The sequence below is a fragment of the Mastacembelus armatus genome, chromosome 18 (genome assembly GCF_900324485.2).
Source record: "Mastacembelus armatus chromosome 18, fMasArm1.2, whole genome shotgun sequence".
NCBI lineage: Eukaryota > Metazoa > Chordata > Actinopteri > Synbranchiformes > Mastacembelidae > Mastacembelus > Mastacembelus armatus.
In genome coordinates, this window is record NC_046650.1 from 10,692,772 (window position 1) to 10,709,853 (window position 17,082).

Below are 17,082 nucleotides of genomic sequence, written 5' to 3' on the forward strand. Positions count from 1 at the left end.
TGAAGGAGCAGAACCATCTCAAGGAGGATCAGAAGAAATGGACAGCATGTGAGTTAAATATGAGTGTCACTGCAAAGGGTCTGAATACTTATGACCATGTGATATTTCAGTTTTCTTTTTTAATAAATTTGCAAAAATTTCTACATTTCTGTTTTTTTTCTGTCAAGATGGGGTGCTGAGTGTACATTAATGAGAAATAAAATGAACTTTTTTGATTTTGGCAAATGGCTGCAATGACACAAAGAGTGAAAAATTTAAAGGGGTCTGAATACTTTCCGTACCCACTGTAAGTAAAGAAAAACGAGTGGCCATCATTACTTTAAGAAATGAAGGTCAGTCAGTCCGAAAAATTGGGAAAACTTTGAAAGTGTCCCCAAGTGCAGTCACAAAAACCATCAAGCGCTACAAAGAAACTGGCTCACATGCAGACCGCCCCAGGAAAGGAAGACCAAGAGTCACCTCTGCTGCGGAGGATAAGTTCATCCGAGTCACCAGCCTCAGAAATTGCAGGTTAACAGCAGCTCAGATTAGAGACCAGGTCAATGCCACACAGAGTTCTAGCAGCAGACACATCTCTAGAACAACTGTTAAGAGGAGACTGTGTGAATCAGGCCTTCATGGTAGAATATCTGCTAGGAAACCACTGCTAAGGACAGGCAACAAGCAGAAGAGACTTGTTTGGGCTAAAGAACACAAGGAATGGACATTAGACCAGTGGAAATCTGTGCTTTGGTTTGATGAGTCCAAATTTGAGATCTTTGGTTCCAACCACCGTGTCTTTGTGCGACGCAGAAAAGGTGAACGGATGGACTCTGTGTGCCTGGTTCCCAGCGTGAAGCATGAAGGAGGAGGTGTGATGGTGTGGGAGTGCTTTGCTGGTGACACTGTTGGGGATTTATTCAAAATTGAAGGCATACTGAACCAGCATGGCTACCACAGCATCTTGCAGCGGCATGCTATTCCATCCAGTTTGCGTTTAGTTGGACCATCATTTATTTTTCAACAGGACAATGACCCCAAACACACCTCCAGGCTGTGTAAGGGCTATTTGACCAAGAAGGAGAGTGATGGGGTGCTCCGCCAGATGACCTGGCCTCCACAGTCACCGAACCTGAACCCAATCGAGATGGTTTGGGGTGAGCTGGACCGCAGAGTGAAGGCAAAAGGGCAAACAAGTGCTAAGCATCTCTGGGAACTCCTTCAGGACTGTTGGAAGACCATTTCAGTTGACTACCTCTTGAAGCTCATCAAGAGAATGCCAAGAGTGTGCAAAGCAGTAATCAAAGCAAAAGGTGGCTACTTTGAAGAACCTAGAATATGACATATTTTCAGTTGTTTCACACTTTTTTGTTATGTATATAATTCCAGATGTGTTAATTCATAGTTTTGATGCCTTCAGTGTGAATCTACAGTTTTCATAGTCATGAAAATAAAGAAAACTCTTTGAATGAGAAGGTGTGTCCAAACTTTTGGTCTGTACTGTATATATATATATATATATATATATATTATTGCGGTGCCACTATATATATATATATATATATAGTGGCACCACAATAATATTGTACAAGTATTAAATAGTAAATATAATGCTTAAATGAAATATTGTAATTGATATATTCTAGAATACAACTTTAACATAGTACAGTACAATTTAGGAATATTTCTGCTTTTTGAATACTTTCATTTTATGTCAATTTTGAGGTAAATATTGTACCTATTATTCCATTATATTTATTTAACACAGTAAGCACTAGAGGACAGCAGTGGGTTTTACATACAAAAACACGTGATACAATTATAAAATACCATAAATCTGATTATTTAATGTTCCCAAAACGTTTTATTTTGTGACAAAGAAAACTCTTTGAATGAGAAGGTGTGTCCAAACTTTTGGTCTGTACTGTATATATATACATATACATATGTCTATTATTTACCTTTAAACTTATAGTTTTGAATTGTATTTATTTCTCATATACCTATAAGTATTTTGTACTTTTGTCTATTTAAGCTTCTTCTTCTATACTGATGCAACACCTGGATTTCATTTCTGAAGGTCAAAAATCGTTTACCTTCGACTCTTTTATTTTGAAGACTTTTCAAGTCGTCGTCTCTGACGTATGCTAGTTTGACGCAGCCGTGTCTATATAATTCCACCGGTCGCTAAAAGCTGCGCTGTTTCGTAGTGGACCGTCCGTCCTCTCATCGCAGTGAGACATGGCTCTGAGCCCGCTGGAAAAGATTCAGGTTTGGCTCTTCAAGGCGATCGCTGGACTCTTGTTCGTGATTTTTCGGCTTTTCTCCCCGCGGAGAATCGGTTTATCTGAGAAGAGGGTCCCGCCCGTCAACAACCCGCTGCTGCTCATATCAGCGACGCAGCTCGCCAGGAAGATCCGCCGCAAAGAGGTGTGTACCCAGGCACACCTGCAGACAGCCAGCTTTAGGATTTTAAAATGACATGAATAACCCATAGTTATTTAAGGATTTTTAGCATTTAGCTGCGTGTATGTCTCTCTACAGTATCACTTTGTATTTCTCCTATTTGCTGCAATCTCTGTTTGTTGTTTTTAATCTACATGCTCATTAGTTATATATCCAAAGCCAGCTGCGCCCTGACTCTGGGGACCTTTTCCCTAGAGTTTTCCTTCGTTTCCAAGTCTCCTACACCTTCAGGTGACACAGCAACACCTGTGTAACACCTGTGCAACAGCTGTGCAATACCTGTGCAGCACCTGTGTAGCACCTGTGTAGCACCTGTGTAGCACCTGTGTGCAGGTTGGATTTAGTGTGTTGATGTTCAGCGTTTCATTTTTATTGTAAGGCATCAACACTATATTAAAGGAAATGGGAGAAACATTATTATTACATACCTACTTTTTCTGCTCCGTCTGAACATGCTCGTATGTCTGCAGGTGTCCAGTGTGGAGGTGGTGCAGGCTTACATTGACAGGATCCAGCAAGTCAACCCTTTTCTGAACGCCGTTGTGAAAGACCGGCAAGAATCCTTTATCCTATCTGATACTTTACCTTCTTTATCCTTCTGCCATATTTAATGTTTTCACTATATTGTCTAAAAGTCGAGCCTTTTTTAAAATCAGGTATTTTGCAGAACATTATGAAATGGTTTTTCTGTCTCTGTCCAGGTTTGCTGCTGCTCTCCAGGAGGCGGCCCACGTGGATAAGCTGATAGAGGAGGAAACCGGAGGAGAGGAGGTGCTGGAGGACCGACTACCTTTACTGGGAGTGCCGATGTCTGTCAAAGGGTCCATTGCGCTCCAAGGTACTGTCATGTCCTGTCAGTCCAGTGCAACCAGTTGCTTTACTCTGGTAAGAATGACTTTAAAACAGCCACATTTCCATCTTGCAGGCATGCCTTTCACTACAGGTGTGGTCTTGCGGCAAGGAATTGTGGCCACCGTCGACTCTCCATCTGTGGCCTTGCTCAAGAGAGTGGGGGCCATCCCGCTGGGTGTCACCAACACCAGCGAGATATGCATGTGGTTTGAGTGCCACAACCACCTGTACGGCATCACCAACAACCCGTACAACCTGGAGAGGACACCAGGAGGAAGCTCAGGTTAGCAGCTCGACCTGTTCCCCACATCCGCCTTCTTGTCTCCTCTTTGTCTCTGATCATCTCGTTCTTCCTGCCTGACCTCAGGTGGGGAGGGCAGCATACTGGGAGCAGCAGGTGCCGTCATTGGCATCGGTTCAGACATTGGCGGCAGCATCCGAATGCCGTCTTACTTCAACGGGATATTTGGCCATAGAACCACTCCTGGTAAGAGGAACTTAATGTTACATTAATGTTATAGTTAATGTGTAGAGGTTACATTTAGGTAATGGAATAAATATCAGACATACACAGCTGGTTACAAACATTACTCTAACCACTGATTTCTAAGTGTCAGCGATGGTGATGATCTTATCTTTAGGGATTGTGTCCTGTGAGAACCAGTACCCTCCTTTCACTGCCACACAGGAAGACTACCTGAGCACTGGCCCCATGTGCCGCTACGCTGAGGACCTGCTGCCCATGCTCAAGATCATGGCGGGGCCCAACGCTCACATGTAAGAGCTCTGCTAGTGTCTGCTACTCCTGATGTTAAGATCTTATTTTACTTTGGTCTTCCTTAGGTGAAGGTGTTGGGGGAGGGTTAGTTAGAAATGTCAACCATGTCCATTATCTATTTGCTTAAACGTGTACGTAGGCTGTCCCTGAACACGAAGGTTGATCTAAAGAAGCTGCGGTTCTTCATCGTCCCTCATGACGGCGGCTCTCCTCTGACACAGCCTGTCAGCAAAGAGATCTTGAACATTCATAGAAAGGTGCGTTGAATTTGTTGGTAAAGTAACTCCTCCAGTCTTGAGTCTGCCAACATTTCAAACCGGGCACATCAGGAAGGTTTTTACACTTGAAATCATGTGATGTTCTACAGATGGTGGAGCGCCTGGAGGCTGACCTCGGTGTTCAAGTCCAAGAAGTGCGTTTCCCTGAGCTCCACTATGGCTATCAGATCTGGGAGACTTACATGCATCTCCCCGACAAGGAGGGCAGGGTGGGTCCTCCTGACAGCCTGACCCAGACCACTTTGTACTTGTTTTTCATCATTTTCTGAAGTGGAATGAAGATAAACAGGAAAGACGAGAAAACAGGCACTAGACTCTTTACCCATTTACACGTTTCACAGTGAAAGAAAGCAGGCTGAAGCTTAGTCACAGCTCCTATTGTCTGCTGCCTGGAAAAGGTTTTCTAATCTGTTAAGCTGCCAGGGCACAGCATGCCACACACACACAGTTATGTTTCCATCACTTCAGAGGACATCACATTGACTTACATTTGTTTCCAGGAGACGTACCCTAACCTACACCAGAAAATCTAATTATTCACTGTAGAAGGACTTTGTGTCCTTAAACGAGTCTCCACTTGGACTGTGTCTCCACAACACAAGTTATACAAATACACACAAGCCTTCACTCTTCCCTGAAAACTACAGGGTCTTTCAGTTAGTCCGGTAAGTGATTATTATTCCTGGGCCATTGGTGAGGAGTAACTACACATTCCTGCACCACAGCAGTTCAGATACAAATGGTTAGATGGGTTTCATTTAATCAGCCGTTTGTGGTTTTGCTCATATCTCACAAAAAAAATAATGTATAGGTTTGGTTTTCTTCCTTCCTGACGTCATTAAACATCTCACAACCACTTAAGATTTCTTGTCACCCACTAAATGGACCTGACCTAATTCTGAAAAAGGTTGTAGTGACACATTAACATCTTTATTCTGCGTCCATATCACTTACTTGTTTTAATGAAAACCTGGTGTTAGAATCAAACCACACCAGGCCGATGAGTCTCGTGCAAACAGAAATCAGTGGTAAAGTTTTCTTCCCTTAGGCTCCTGTGCCATTTTCTGTGGTGATGGGGGAACCGGGACCACCAGTATGGCCTCTGTGGGAGCTGCTGAAATGGATGATGGGAAAATCAGACCACACCATGGCTGCTATAAGTACGGGGAAAAAATGTAGTCATACGAGAAAAACTGCAGCTGTACATGTTAGCATCAACTGAACCAAACTTTGTGTGTGACAACTTCAGGTGCGGCTCTGGCTGAGATGACCCAAGTGACCAAACCTTCGACCTTCCTCATCCAGCAGAAGGAGAAGCTGCAGAAGAAGGTGGATGAGTTGCTTGGCACCGACGGTGTTTTATTTTACCCCCCGTTCCCCAGCGTGGCCCCCAAACACCACCACCCTCTGTTCAGACCCTTTAACTTCGCCTACACTGGTCAGTTCTCCTCAAGTCTGCAAAGATTATACTGTAGTTCCTATGTTGAAGCTACAGAGAATCAACATCCAAATCAGAATGAAGCCATTTCATCCATTCTTCTCTATCTGCAGCTATAATCAACACCCTCAGACTGCCAGCCACACAGTGTCCTCTGGGTCTGAGTGAGGAGGGTCTGCCGCTGGGTGTGCAGGTTGTTGCTGGGAAGCTACAGGACCATCTTTCCTTAGCTGTGGCTCTCTACCTGGAGAAGACGTTCGGAGGCTGGAGGGACCCGGGAGCCAAATAAAATCACACTTGCTTGCTGTAGTAAGAGGTACAATCAGCACACTGAATGTTGTAAAGAATGAGAGTGACTTTTGTATTAATGATGGATCAGCCATTCCAGTGTCTGTCTTGGGTTCTCATTTTCCCTGTTGGACTGTTGTGCTATAAGCACAAGCTTTTAAAAACATTTTTCTTAGTTCACATAATCATGCTAAAGCAAGGAGTTTGTGCAGTTGTGACTACCTGTGTTTGACTATATTAGACATCTACATTATGTAGTTTGAAATGCTCCTCTCTAACTCCCTTTTATTTTACTGAATTAGTTTTACCTCACTCTAGAACAGGCAGTTGTACAGTTACCTGCGTGCAGTCGATGGCTTATTAAACACACGACTAAAACGCATGCTAGGTAAACATATAGGCAACTGTCTGTGTGTGCAGGTCAATACATGACGGGTTCAAGGTTTTAAATGGGCTGTACAGACCTTACACCTAATTAGAGCTTAGCTTGGGCTCACAACATTACAGGCACACTTTGGCATTATCACCTGACAGCATATACATTAAAAGGTAATGCTGCTGTTATCTAAGCTGCACCAGTGGAACTGAGGTATGGGGACGACAGTGAAGCACCAGCTAATCACACACACACGCATCTGTGGAGGTCAAATTGGCCAACTGTGTGTATGGAAATGTGCTGGGCCTTTCAACTTTACCTTAATTACTCCTAACACACATAACTGTTAATAGATGGTGGATAAAGAAAATAAAACTTACTCGACTGGACAACAACAAAAAAAGAAAAAAAAAGGAAAAAAAAAAAAACAATGTGGATGTCACGAAATCAGTTTATAAATTGTTGTGCCTGTTATAAGCTGCAGCTGTTTGTTTGAATTAAAAAAAAAAAAAAAAAAAAAAAAAAAAAAAATGCTGAACATTTTTGTCATTTATACAACTTACACACCACAAACCAGAGATTGTAAAGATGTAAAGAACCTCAACCTGGCTACAGTAGGAGTACAAATGTCAAACTGGGGGAAAGAAAAAAACAAACAAAAACCCTAATACAAACATTTCTGTTTTAAAAAAAAAAAAAAAACACGGATGTGAGCTTTTTTTAACCATTTGATAACGGCTTGCAAAATTGGCTACTTTGAAAGAAACTGCTAAATATCTTACAAAATGTGCTTAGTCGTTTTCTTTCCACCAAACAGCACATGTAAACCTAGCATTTCTACCACAAACTGTGGTTTTACTGGGATTTATTGGCTGAAATATTTCGTTTAAACTCGCCAGGTAAACAACACAATGGTCCTTCCCTATACTTTTCTATGGTAGTTGAAATGCTGGTTGTAATTACAATGACAAACAGTTACGTTGTATTTAAAAGTTGTGCTTAAAGTAAAAAAGATGAACAATATCCTCATGGCATCTGTTACTTTATTTTCTTCCCGTCCTTTGAAAAAGGCTGAAAAATTATTAAATATCTACCTGAAGACTCCAAGCAGAGGTTGACAGCATTAAGAAGTAATCACCGCTCCTTTTTTTTCTTTTTTTTTTGGGGGGGGGGGTAGCGCTTTACCTCCGGGATGTCATTATTGTTCTCTCACCTTCATACTGAAAATTACAGCTAGCTCATCTTCTGAAAGGTGCCTGCTCTGAGAAAGACTCCTCTGGCCAGACTCATTTAATTCTCTCGCCCCTCCTGACCACAGCATCATTCAGGAATTGGGGGTGACTTAAAAACAGAAACAATAAAAATATATGGGAAATAACCAAACGAAACAATACAGAGATTTTCTTCAGAGATTCCTGCATTTTGGCGGCACAGGAAAAGGGAGGACCTTTACTCTCCTTGACGATCTCGCTCCTTCCCAGTGCTCGATTTGGCCCAAACATGTTTGCAAATACTTGTATGCATGTAAACATGTTTTTGAAGTAAATAAGAAATTTTGGGTATGATTCTGAGCGAGTGAAGCACCTCAGGAGGAACTGGTAATGGGTTTGTATTTCTTGAGGCGGGTCCACTGTCCCGTGGAGTAGTTCATTTCGAAGACTGTGTCCACCAGCATGGTGGTGCTGCCGGTGCCATCGGCTTTGGGTAGAACCTCTGTGTGTTCGCTCAGTTTGATCTGGATGATGTCCCCCTGCTCCGGGCACGGGTTGTCTGCCATAGACAGGAGCAAGCAGGCTGGTTAGTATTTATTCGGTAAACTACAACAAAGTGGGAGTGATAAAACGAAAATATTTTTTAAATTTTATGGTCCAAGCTGACTATGCAGGAAGTCGACACTAAACAGAATCAAGTGTTTGTTTATCAAAAAGCTTTTGTTTTTCATTGGTTCAGGCAGCTAGTAAGATTACTTCCATACCCCTGGATCCAGCCATGAAGCCCAGGATGAGGGCCTTTTCTGGTCTGGTGACCTTGTTGGCTGTCTTGAACATCTCTTGGGCTGCGTACATCTGGTCCCTCTGAGAAGCAGAAACAGCATGTGACAGAAAATTTAACTGGCTGAGAAGAACACAGAGCTGAAATAATTCACACAACTGAATGGGGAGAGACAGCTTTCAATCGTGCAGGGTCTGGTTGTACGCCTTACCGTGAGTGAGAGATTCTTTTTGGGCTGCGGCTGTGGTTGCGTTGGGGTTGGTGTCGGGGTGGGGGTCTGAGGTGTGCTGGGAGGCTGGGTGGGTGTCTCCGGCTGGCTGGCAGTTGCAGCTGCTGGGGGTCCGTTGCTGGCAGGGGTGGAGGCTGGTGTGCTGGGGGATGTGGGGGTTGCAGGGTTCGCTGTCGTGCTTGCGTTGTACATAGGCGTCCTCTGTTTGTACTGACCAGGTAATGTGGCAGTGGTGCCTGCTGTTGCCGACTCCTCCGGTTGGCGAGCCGACTGCAGCGTTTCCCGTCCCGCACCACCAGCATTTGCTTTAGACAAGGTTGATTGAAGACAAGAGATTTTCATTACCTTGTAGTGTCAGTAAGTTGTATTGACGCCTGGATGCAAGAGAGGTTACGGACACACACACGGACACACACACAGAGTGGGCTTGTCTAACCTGGCTGTGCCTCAGAGCTGGGAATGTAAGAGGAAGAGGGAACCATGCTGGGGGTGGCTGGTAGGTAGCTGGTCGACGGCAGAGGGTTCTCGTTCAATGCCCCCAGTTTCTGAAAAAAAAACAGTGACCATGACTGACAAAGAAAAAAAAACAGGAAGAACATGGCGGATAAAACAAAACAAAAAACACAGAGGCAGTACCTGTGCAGAGACGAGGCCGGCAGCATAGTCAGGTGTAGTGTTTTCCACCACAGCTTCTTCTTTGGCTGCTTTCTCTCCAGCCTCTGTGTCTATAGCAGAACATCATGTAAACACCAACAAAATGTCACATTTTAATTGACTGATAAGTTGGACTGATGGAGGGTTGGGAGATAATTACCCAAAGTCTTCCTTCTCCTCTTAGCTTCTCGTCCAGCTCCAACCATGTCCAGCTCTGAAATATCTAAGAGCTGAAAGAAAAAGGAGAAAATTCAATTAAAGAAAAAAGAAAGAAATGAAAACTACAAATTCAGATTCTGCAGGAACTGAATGAAAATAAAACACTACCTAGCTAACAGCGGTGTAAAAAATGGTCAGTAAAAGGAAAATAATAGTGATACAATAAAATAGGCACTGATTAAATCAAACATTACCTTGACCCCCCTCTCCTTACGCAGGGGTGTCCGTGCAGGGGCAATAGGTGTGCGGTTACTGGGAGGGCTGAATATACTGGGGGCAGTGGGGCTGCGGAACGGGGCCTTAGGAATCCCTTTGAGTGGTGCTGTGATACAGATATTTATGCATGTATATAGCTTAGATTTCTTGGCAATGATGTAAAATAGTATAAAATATTTGATAAAGTAGAAAAATCACATAAGCAACATAAGACATTGTCAAAATGATAACACTCTGAAATGCTCAAACATAAACAGTTAAACCCCATATTAGCACTAGAGATCCATTAAGCACAAACTCACTAGTAGTGTCAATCTTTTTAACCAGTCCTCTCCCTTTGGCGTGAAAAGGCACTCCGGCTGTCTTTTTCAGCTGCTGGGCTGTCTCTGTGGCTAAAATAAAGGGAAAAAAAAAACTACTTTTCTGAAACAATGAATGTGTAAAACAGAAAATAAATAATTCAACCAACACACACAATAGCAATATAATAAAAAAAACGATTCTTCAAAATACCATATAAGGAAAAGCTGTCAGATGAGATTTGAAGTGACTTACATTTCTGTAGCAGCTCTGCTCTGAGGGTTGCACTCTTTGGCTTCCGCTTCAGCTGGAAATGTTTGACGGGGGGTGTAAGGGGTCCCACCAGAGTGGTTAATGCACTCTTGTTCAGGTACTGGCACTCCAGAGGAAGCATAGCAGACGTCTCACACTCACTCACTGAGGAGGCACAGACAGGACAAAGTCAGCTGGGACATGACTAAAAACAGTACCCTACTGACATGTCTCTGTCAGTAGGTCAGTGAGAACTCAGTTTCATGATTGACGAAAGTTCAGCGAGTTCTTCTGTGAAAGGACTGTGCAATCAACAACATTGCCTCTTGAGAACCAGTGTGGCATCATAAGAGGCACATAAAGTGTACATGTTGTAACAGGCTGGCTGTAGAAACCATCAACTTATGGACTCAAAAATTATTTATTGTTGTAACATTAAGCCCTTTACATTCAGTGCTACTACCTGAAGTCTAGCAAACATGTTGAAAGGGCTGCAAAACTAAAATGTCACAAAAATAAATAAATAAATAAAAAAAATACAACATTCATACCTTTCTCCCTGAGCTCTCCTAGAATATCCTGCACATTTGGATTCTGCTCCTCCAAGTCCAAATTGAGAGAGCCGGTCTCTGGAAAGGACTTGAGGATGTCTGCAACCATCAGCACCCAGGGCTCTGAGTCCACGGTAGCAAGCTGGATTATCTCTGACAGGGCCTCTTTCATCTGGCAAAGAAAGTAGTGAAACCACTTTAAAGAAAACATAAAATGCCATACTGTGCCAGAAAAGTTAACAAATGCTTACTAAGTTATTATTGTTTTATAAACAGATTTTTTAAAATAATTTTACTGTAGAAATATCATTAGATGCTTAAAAGAGTACTATCCTCAGATTTATATGCTGCTACTTTTACTTGAATAACATATCTCAGTACTTTTTTCACCCCTCGGTGCACAGTACAGTGCGTTAAACCTGAGAGACACTTTTGCAGAGGCAGGTCTTTGGTTTGTGTGAATATGCAAGACAGACTGATGCTGGTGTTCTAAAATTTTAGGCAGCCAGACAAGCTGACGCTGGTACGCAAGGGCAATTCTACACCCTTTCTAGGTCACCTAAATTTCATCTCAGCACCCCTAAATAATAATAAATATGATAATAATAATAATAATAATAATAATTAATCATTTAGAACATTAGATTTTACAAACATGACTTGTTTTGTAATCAGTCACACATAAAAACAAAGTAGAAAAATGAAGTAGTAGTAGGTAGCAATGAATTTTCATGGTTGAGATTACAATCACAAACAGCCTAAGATGAAAAGTTGATGTTAACAAATATAGATGACTGCTGTGAACTTGAACATTGTTGTTAAAACTCTGACTGAGAAAGTGTGGTAAACTGATGCGCTGTAATACTTTAGTGTAAGTGGAAATGAAGTAGCAATAACATGCAGTTAACAATTGAAACAAGTTTTAATTTTATGTTTACATAAAACATTATGGTAACTTAACTCCACATGGCTGATTAGCCAATTCCAATATATTTTACAATCAAATTATACACATTCGCTAAACAACTAAACAACAAAGTATATTTACATTGGAAATCTGTGCTTCCATTAATGGACCCCCCCCAACCTCAACAAAAACAAGCGGGTGCAGGTGAAAAGTGAGGTCAAATTGACATTACCTGACTGCATTGTCTAAAACAATCAGTTACAATAACAATTTATAGCTCTTATTAGAGAGAGAGAGAGGAGGGTGGAGACAGCAGAAAGAGCACTGCACATAAGGTCCGGCATAAGTGTCACATTCTGTTGAGAAGCTGAGCGCCCCTGAAAGTCTGATCCTAGCATCACCCATGGGTGCCGCCCTCCAGCTCCGACACTATTTTGCCCATCTATACGAGCAACGCCAGGCTAATATTCACCTGATGTAGCTGCCACACCACTGCTGTGCGTGATAAGGGCGTGGACGCAAATGCGTAGAAGTATTTTTTGCACTTGAGGTAAAAACTTAAAACATTATCCCACATTTGCTATCAATATTAACAGCTAAAGATAGCGACCTAATGTTAACTAAACTAAATAACCGCGTGCTTATGACTTTAATAAACACAGTGAAACACAGCCGGAAGAGCCATGTCTTGTTTTAGAACCACTAGCCGAAGTCTGGGCCCGTCTTTTGTGTGTTTTTCTCGGTTAATATGTTAAAAACTATTCGTCGAGCTAACAGCTAACAGCTAGCTGACCCACCTCGTCAACGGTCCGCCTGGGGAGGTGCAGCATCCCGAGCAGCAGCTTCAGCTTCACCGGCGGCGACAGGCTGGAAAAGCACAGACGTATGTTGTCGATTACTGACACGGTGAGGAGAGAGGCGATGCTCGGAGGCGTCCAGAGCTCGTCCGTGGATCCGAGTTTGTTGTGAAGCCACAGGCCGGTATCGCTGTCCTTCATCGACGCCATCTTGGAAAAAGAAGTGATTTGTGTTCGGGCATTTTAACGGGCTACTAAGAGGCCAGCAGTCAGGACCCCGCCCGGAGCGGGTGGAGGGCATTTATCATAACATGATAAAAAATGTGTATTTATCTGTCTTATCTGTTTTGTTTGCACTTATATGTGTGTCTTGTTTAAAAGATAGATTGTATTTCGCTTTAAATATGTAATTGTGCGTGGGTATATTGTTTTTATTCTTTTAAACGACTAACAATGTTTTTGTTTATTCTTTGCTTGTCAGACTGTGGTACTAATTCAATAGCACAATATAATCATTATTAAAATAAGTACTTAGGTCGTTAACCCAAGTAAAAATAGTAATACTGCAATATAAAAACACCCTAACTACTTTGATGTCAGTGCACATGTAAGAATAAGCATTTAATTATTGGATTATTGTTTTCATAAAGAGGCAACTAAAATTATACTCTGAAATTTTAACCCTCTCTCGCTCACACGCACACACATATTGTAGTTTGTGGATTAAATGGACGTTGTTTAAGACTTTTATTTTGAACGTTGTCACCGAAAGTCTTTATTCCGGTCCCCAAGTCAAATTGTAATAAAGTTATCTATGCGCATGCGCGCTCCCTTGAGCTAATAAAACATCGAGGTGGGCATTTTGCTGCTGATCAGGTTTTCTGTAAAATATCGACTGATTCACGGTGGGTTAACCAACAGCTTATTAAATAAACATTATACTTTTTCTGTAAACAGTGTTTAGAAATAGGTATAAATATTCGATCGACGAAAAGGTCTAGATTCTAAACAAACCCTGTTAGGTTTTGCGATTTCGCACAGGATGTTTTCTCTGCTTGTTTTTCTGCAAACCCGCTAATTTGAGCTAATCCTTATTGAAGACAGGTGATCGCAGCATCGCCATGGCATCCAGAGGATTTCTGCAGGCAGCGGTGCTGCTTCTGGCGGTCCAGCTCCTCTGTGTCGGTGCAGCTGACGCGGATCAGGAGACTGGGACTGTCATCCCTGCCGAAAGTAGGTGGATTTAAACATGAGCCCGGTGGGGGCTTCTGTCTGTTTTTTGCAGGTTTTTAATGGTTTTTAATGGTGTAATTAGGTTTGTCACAGTCTTATTTTACACGGTCTAATGATCGCAGGTCCCAACAGCGGTTTCTTAGTGGGATTTGTAGGTGGACACATCACATGAAACTGGGCCTGCAACCAGGAAAGAGATTTAAAGGAAAATACCTGTATTTTTGTTTTCCATCCTCTGTGGCTGTTTTTAGAAATCTGACCCTGTTTTCTTGCCGTCTTGAAAAATCATCTGATCTGTTTTAATATTTGTAGCCACAATGTGCACACTCCAACTTACACTGATTCTCTGTAAGGTATAAAACACTTTAGGGGATACCTGTTTTCTACCAACACAACAAAACCAATATATAAACATATTTATTTCTGAACTATTTCATCTTATTGTTCTCAGGTCGCCCATGTGTGGACTGTCATGCATTTGAGTTCATGCAGAGGGCGCTGCAGGATCTTAAGAAGACTGCTTTCAATCTTGATGCCAGGGTAGGTGAAGTCTTGTAGTAACTGGATGTGAAACAGAAAAAACTCTTAGATAAGTGTCTGTATTTGTCAAAATCTTACAAACCTCTAAAAATGTTCAAATAATAAAAAAAATGTAATTTTTACATCAAATCAGCTAATTAAGACCAGTTACTGTTATAACACTATGAAAGTCCATGTTATACCGTTTTATAGTTATACCATATTGGAAGTATAACTTTATATCTAACCTCTTTTAAAAAGTTTTATTGAAATATGTATATATTTGCTAAGTTTTTATTTATTTAAGACAAATTTGTGATTTTAAACCATATGAGTAAAATTGGCTTTATTTGATGTGTCATTTTCTTTTACCCTTGACTGTAAGTCTCTGAATGTGTTTTATGTATAAAATGTCAATACAAATCCTCAGCCTGGTGTTTAAGTTCAGATGATCTTGTGTCACTGATTAACTGGGATTTATCAGGATAAGACGACACTTTGTGAAACTTCCCCCTTTGAAATTCTTGGTTCACACCTCCACGTTCAGCTGATGCTCAGTGCTGTAACATTTTTATTTTGTCTGTTGCAGACAGAGACATTGGTGCTGAGGGCGGAGAGGAGGGCTCTGTGTGACTGTATGCCCACCAACTCGCTGCGCTGAGCGAGGACACACACCTGAACAATCCTTTCAGAAACCTCTACTCATGTACAACCACTCTCATCTCATTTACACAGCAGGCACTTTATTTTCTTTTTCTGTCGTATCACTGTTGCGTGGCGTTTTAATTTCAAATCACGCATCATAGGGAATGTTATTGTTTTGCCTTATTCATGGATTTTTATACCACTGCATTGTGAAGTTTTCATCCTCACAGGATTTGGGTCAATGCTCATCTGTCTCCTACAAAACATAAACTATTTTTTGTACTTTTTAGTATTTAACTGTATAATGTAGATAAAGTAGAATGCATTGGTAAATTTGTTGACTGTGTTTTACGAGGTCAATGTTTACTACGATTATACACATCAAACTGTAGCATCATGTGGAATTTATTTAACAAGGCGAAATATTTAAACTGTTTAGTTAATTTAATCACTTTTCCAATTCAGCAAAAAGACTAACTTCACTTTATTGATTTGCAGCCTGGTTATTTTTATGTGCAGTAACCATGATTTTGTTTTTAATAATGAAATGGTCCGCATCAATTTTACAAACAATATTTTCAGACTTTTTTGGATGGTGGAATATATACTTGTAAGTCTTAGCACAGCACTGTAGCATGAATTTACAGCACTTTCTGTTATACTACTGTTATTATAGATTGTATGTATAGTTTATATGTACAGAGGTACATGTCTACAGAATTTGTCTCCTCTGTCTGAAGGTGTGTGCAAGAGTAGTAATGAACTATAAAATATCGGACGAACTGCAGTGTCAGTGGGAGGACGGAGGTTAACAGAGGAACGCTAGCTGCAGCAGGGGACTGAGAAATAATTGTCTTATTGTTGCTTGTTCATGAACAGCGTATTTTGTTTATGTCACAGATAACCCCATTTGTTGTCTTAATGTTATACCTATAAATAAAAATACTGAATGATATATGTGGATACTGTGGTCACTGCTGGGCCTCACTTCTCAGCTTTAGATGAAGTGCTGTACTTAACTCCTGACTGCACCCTGTCCCCACCCCTCCAACACCATTATCAAGTTTGCTGATGACACCCACTCCCAGCCTGGTAATCAGTGAACAACCTCACACTGAACACCAAGAAGATGATCGTAGACTTCAGGAAATACAGAATTGACCCCACCCCTCTAGACATAAATGGACATGGTGCCGGTGGGGAGATGAGGTCCTCCTTAAAGATTCCTTGGCATGCACCATCATCAGATCTCTCCTGAACTGAGAACAGCCATTGTAATGAAGGCTCAAGGGTGCTCAGGAAGTTCAACTTGGACATGAAGCTGCTGCTATTCATTTTCTATTGGAGCTCAGTGGAGAGAGCATTTACTGTATAACTGATTAATTATATTAAATACCTTTTTAATAATATTAATTACTTTCTCCAAATTTCTGTGCAAGCTTTGTGTGGAGCATCTCTATTTTAAATGTCCCTGTACAATGACAATAAAGTTGATTCTTTTCTGTTCTTCTATTTTCACTGCTGATTAACCTGTGTATTATTTTTAGGATTCACAGATTCATTGTTTGGTCCATTAAAAAAAAACTACCAATTTTTTAAAATCCAACTTACAATTACAAATTTATTAGGTTTATAAGACAAAGAAATGAAGCAAATATTTATCTTTAAAATGAACTGCATAGTCTATAAAATTCAGTGACCGCCAGTTTTAATCAACAATGAATAATTTTTTATGACAAACATTCTCTTGTTCCAGCTTCTCAAATGTGAGAACTTGCAGCTCCCATGTGTTTGATATCACTGTAAATGGAAGAAAATGATCCACACCAGCAGGTGGAGCCTAAGTGAGGGCAGGCCTGCAGCTGTGTCACAGTGACGCAGTATCTCCACACACTTGACTTCCCTCAGGCTGTAAATGCAGATTTAGTATGCAATGCAAATAGATTAAAAAACAGCAAATTATAAAGTGAATCTCAGTTCAGAGGCATCTCCATGTTCTATCATCACTGTTGAGGCAACACTGCACCACAGTGCACAAGCACAGGCAGCACCATTTCTGCCATTTGTCAGCTTTAATGTAGGTTTTTACCAGAGGGAGTGACCAAGAGGTTGT

General features: G+C 41.3%; 3 protein-coding genes across 7 annotated transcripts; 2 read left to right on the forward strand and 1 right to left on the reverse strand.

Annotated features, from left to right (window-relative positions):
- Positions 1–2,157: 2,157 nt before the first annotated feature.
- faah2b (fatty acid amide hydrolase 2b) lies at positions 2,158–6,855 on the forward strand. The gene is made up of 11 exons (XM_026333278.1): positions 2,158–2,409; positions 2,916–2,998; positions 3,147–3,283; positions 3,371–3,580; positions 3,665–3,784; positions 3,939–4,074; positions 4,215–4,332; positions 4,443–4,562; positions 5,402–5,513; positions 5,603–5,791; positions 5,905–6,855. Exons 1-11 carry the CDS (start codon positions 2,221–2,223, stop codon positions 6,078–6,080), a joined length of 1,590 nt encoding a protein of 529 aa, XP_026189063.1. The 5' UTR covers positions 2,158–2,220; the 3' UTR covers positions 6,081–6,855.
- A 311-nt stretch (positions 6,856–7,166) lies between these two features.
- nelfa (negative elongation factor complex member A) lies at positions 7,167–12,812 on the reverse strand. The gene is made up of 11 exons (XM_026299034.2): positions 12,573–12,812; positions 10,869–11,040; positions 10,321–10,482; positions 10,068–10,157; positions 9,744–9,871; positions 9,491–9,560; positions 9,313–9,401; positions 9,113–9,221; positions 8,659–8,981; positions 8,431–8,530; positions 7,167–8,225 (listed from the first exon to the last, which is right to left on the reverse strand). The coding sequence occupies exons 1-11, from the start codon at positions 12,780–12,782 to the stop codon at positions 8,041–8,043; spliced, it is 1,638 nt and encodes a 545-aa protein (XP_026154819.1). The 5' UTR covers positions 12,783–12,812; the 3' UTR covers positions 7,167–8,040.
- On the forward strand, positions 12,123–15,924 carry nicol1 (NELL2 interacting cell ontogeny regulator 1). Of its 5 annotated transcripts, none has more exons than XM_026299036.2 (4): positions 12,123–12,325; positions 13,673–13,805; positions 14,257–14,345; positions 14,914–15,924. In XM_026299036.2, the coding sequence occupies exons 2-4, from the start codon at positions 13,694–13,696 to the stop codon at positions 14,983–14,985; spliced, it is 273 nt and encodes a 90-aa protein (XP_026154821.1). In that variant the 5' UTR covers positions 12,123–12,325; positions 13,673–13,693; the 3' UTR covers positions 14,986–15,924. The 5 variants fall into 5 exon arrangements, with proteins under 5 accessions (XP_026154821.1, XP_026154824.1, XP_026154823.1 ...); XM_026299039.1 differs by having other exon boundaries at positions 13,677–13,805; XM_026299038.1 differs by having other exon boundaries at positions 12,133–12,235; positions 13,672–13,805.
- Positions 15,925–17,082: the final 1,158 nt, after the last annotated feature.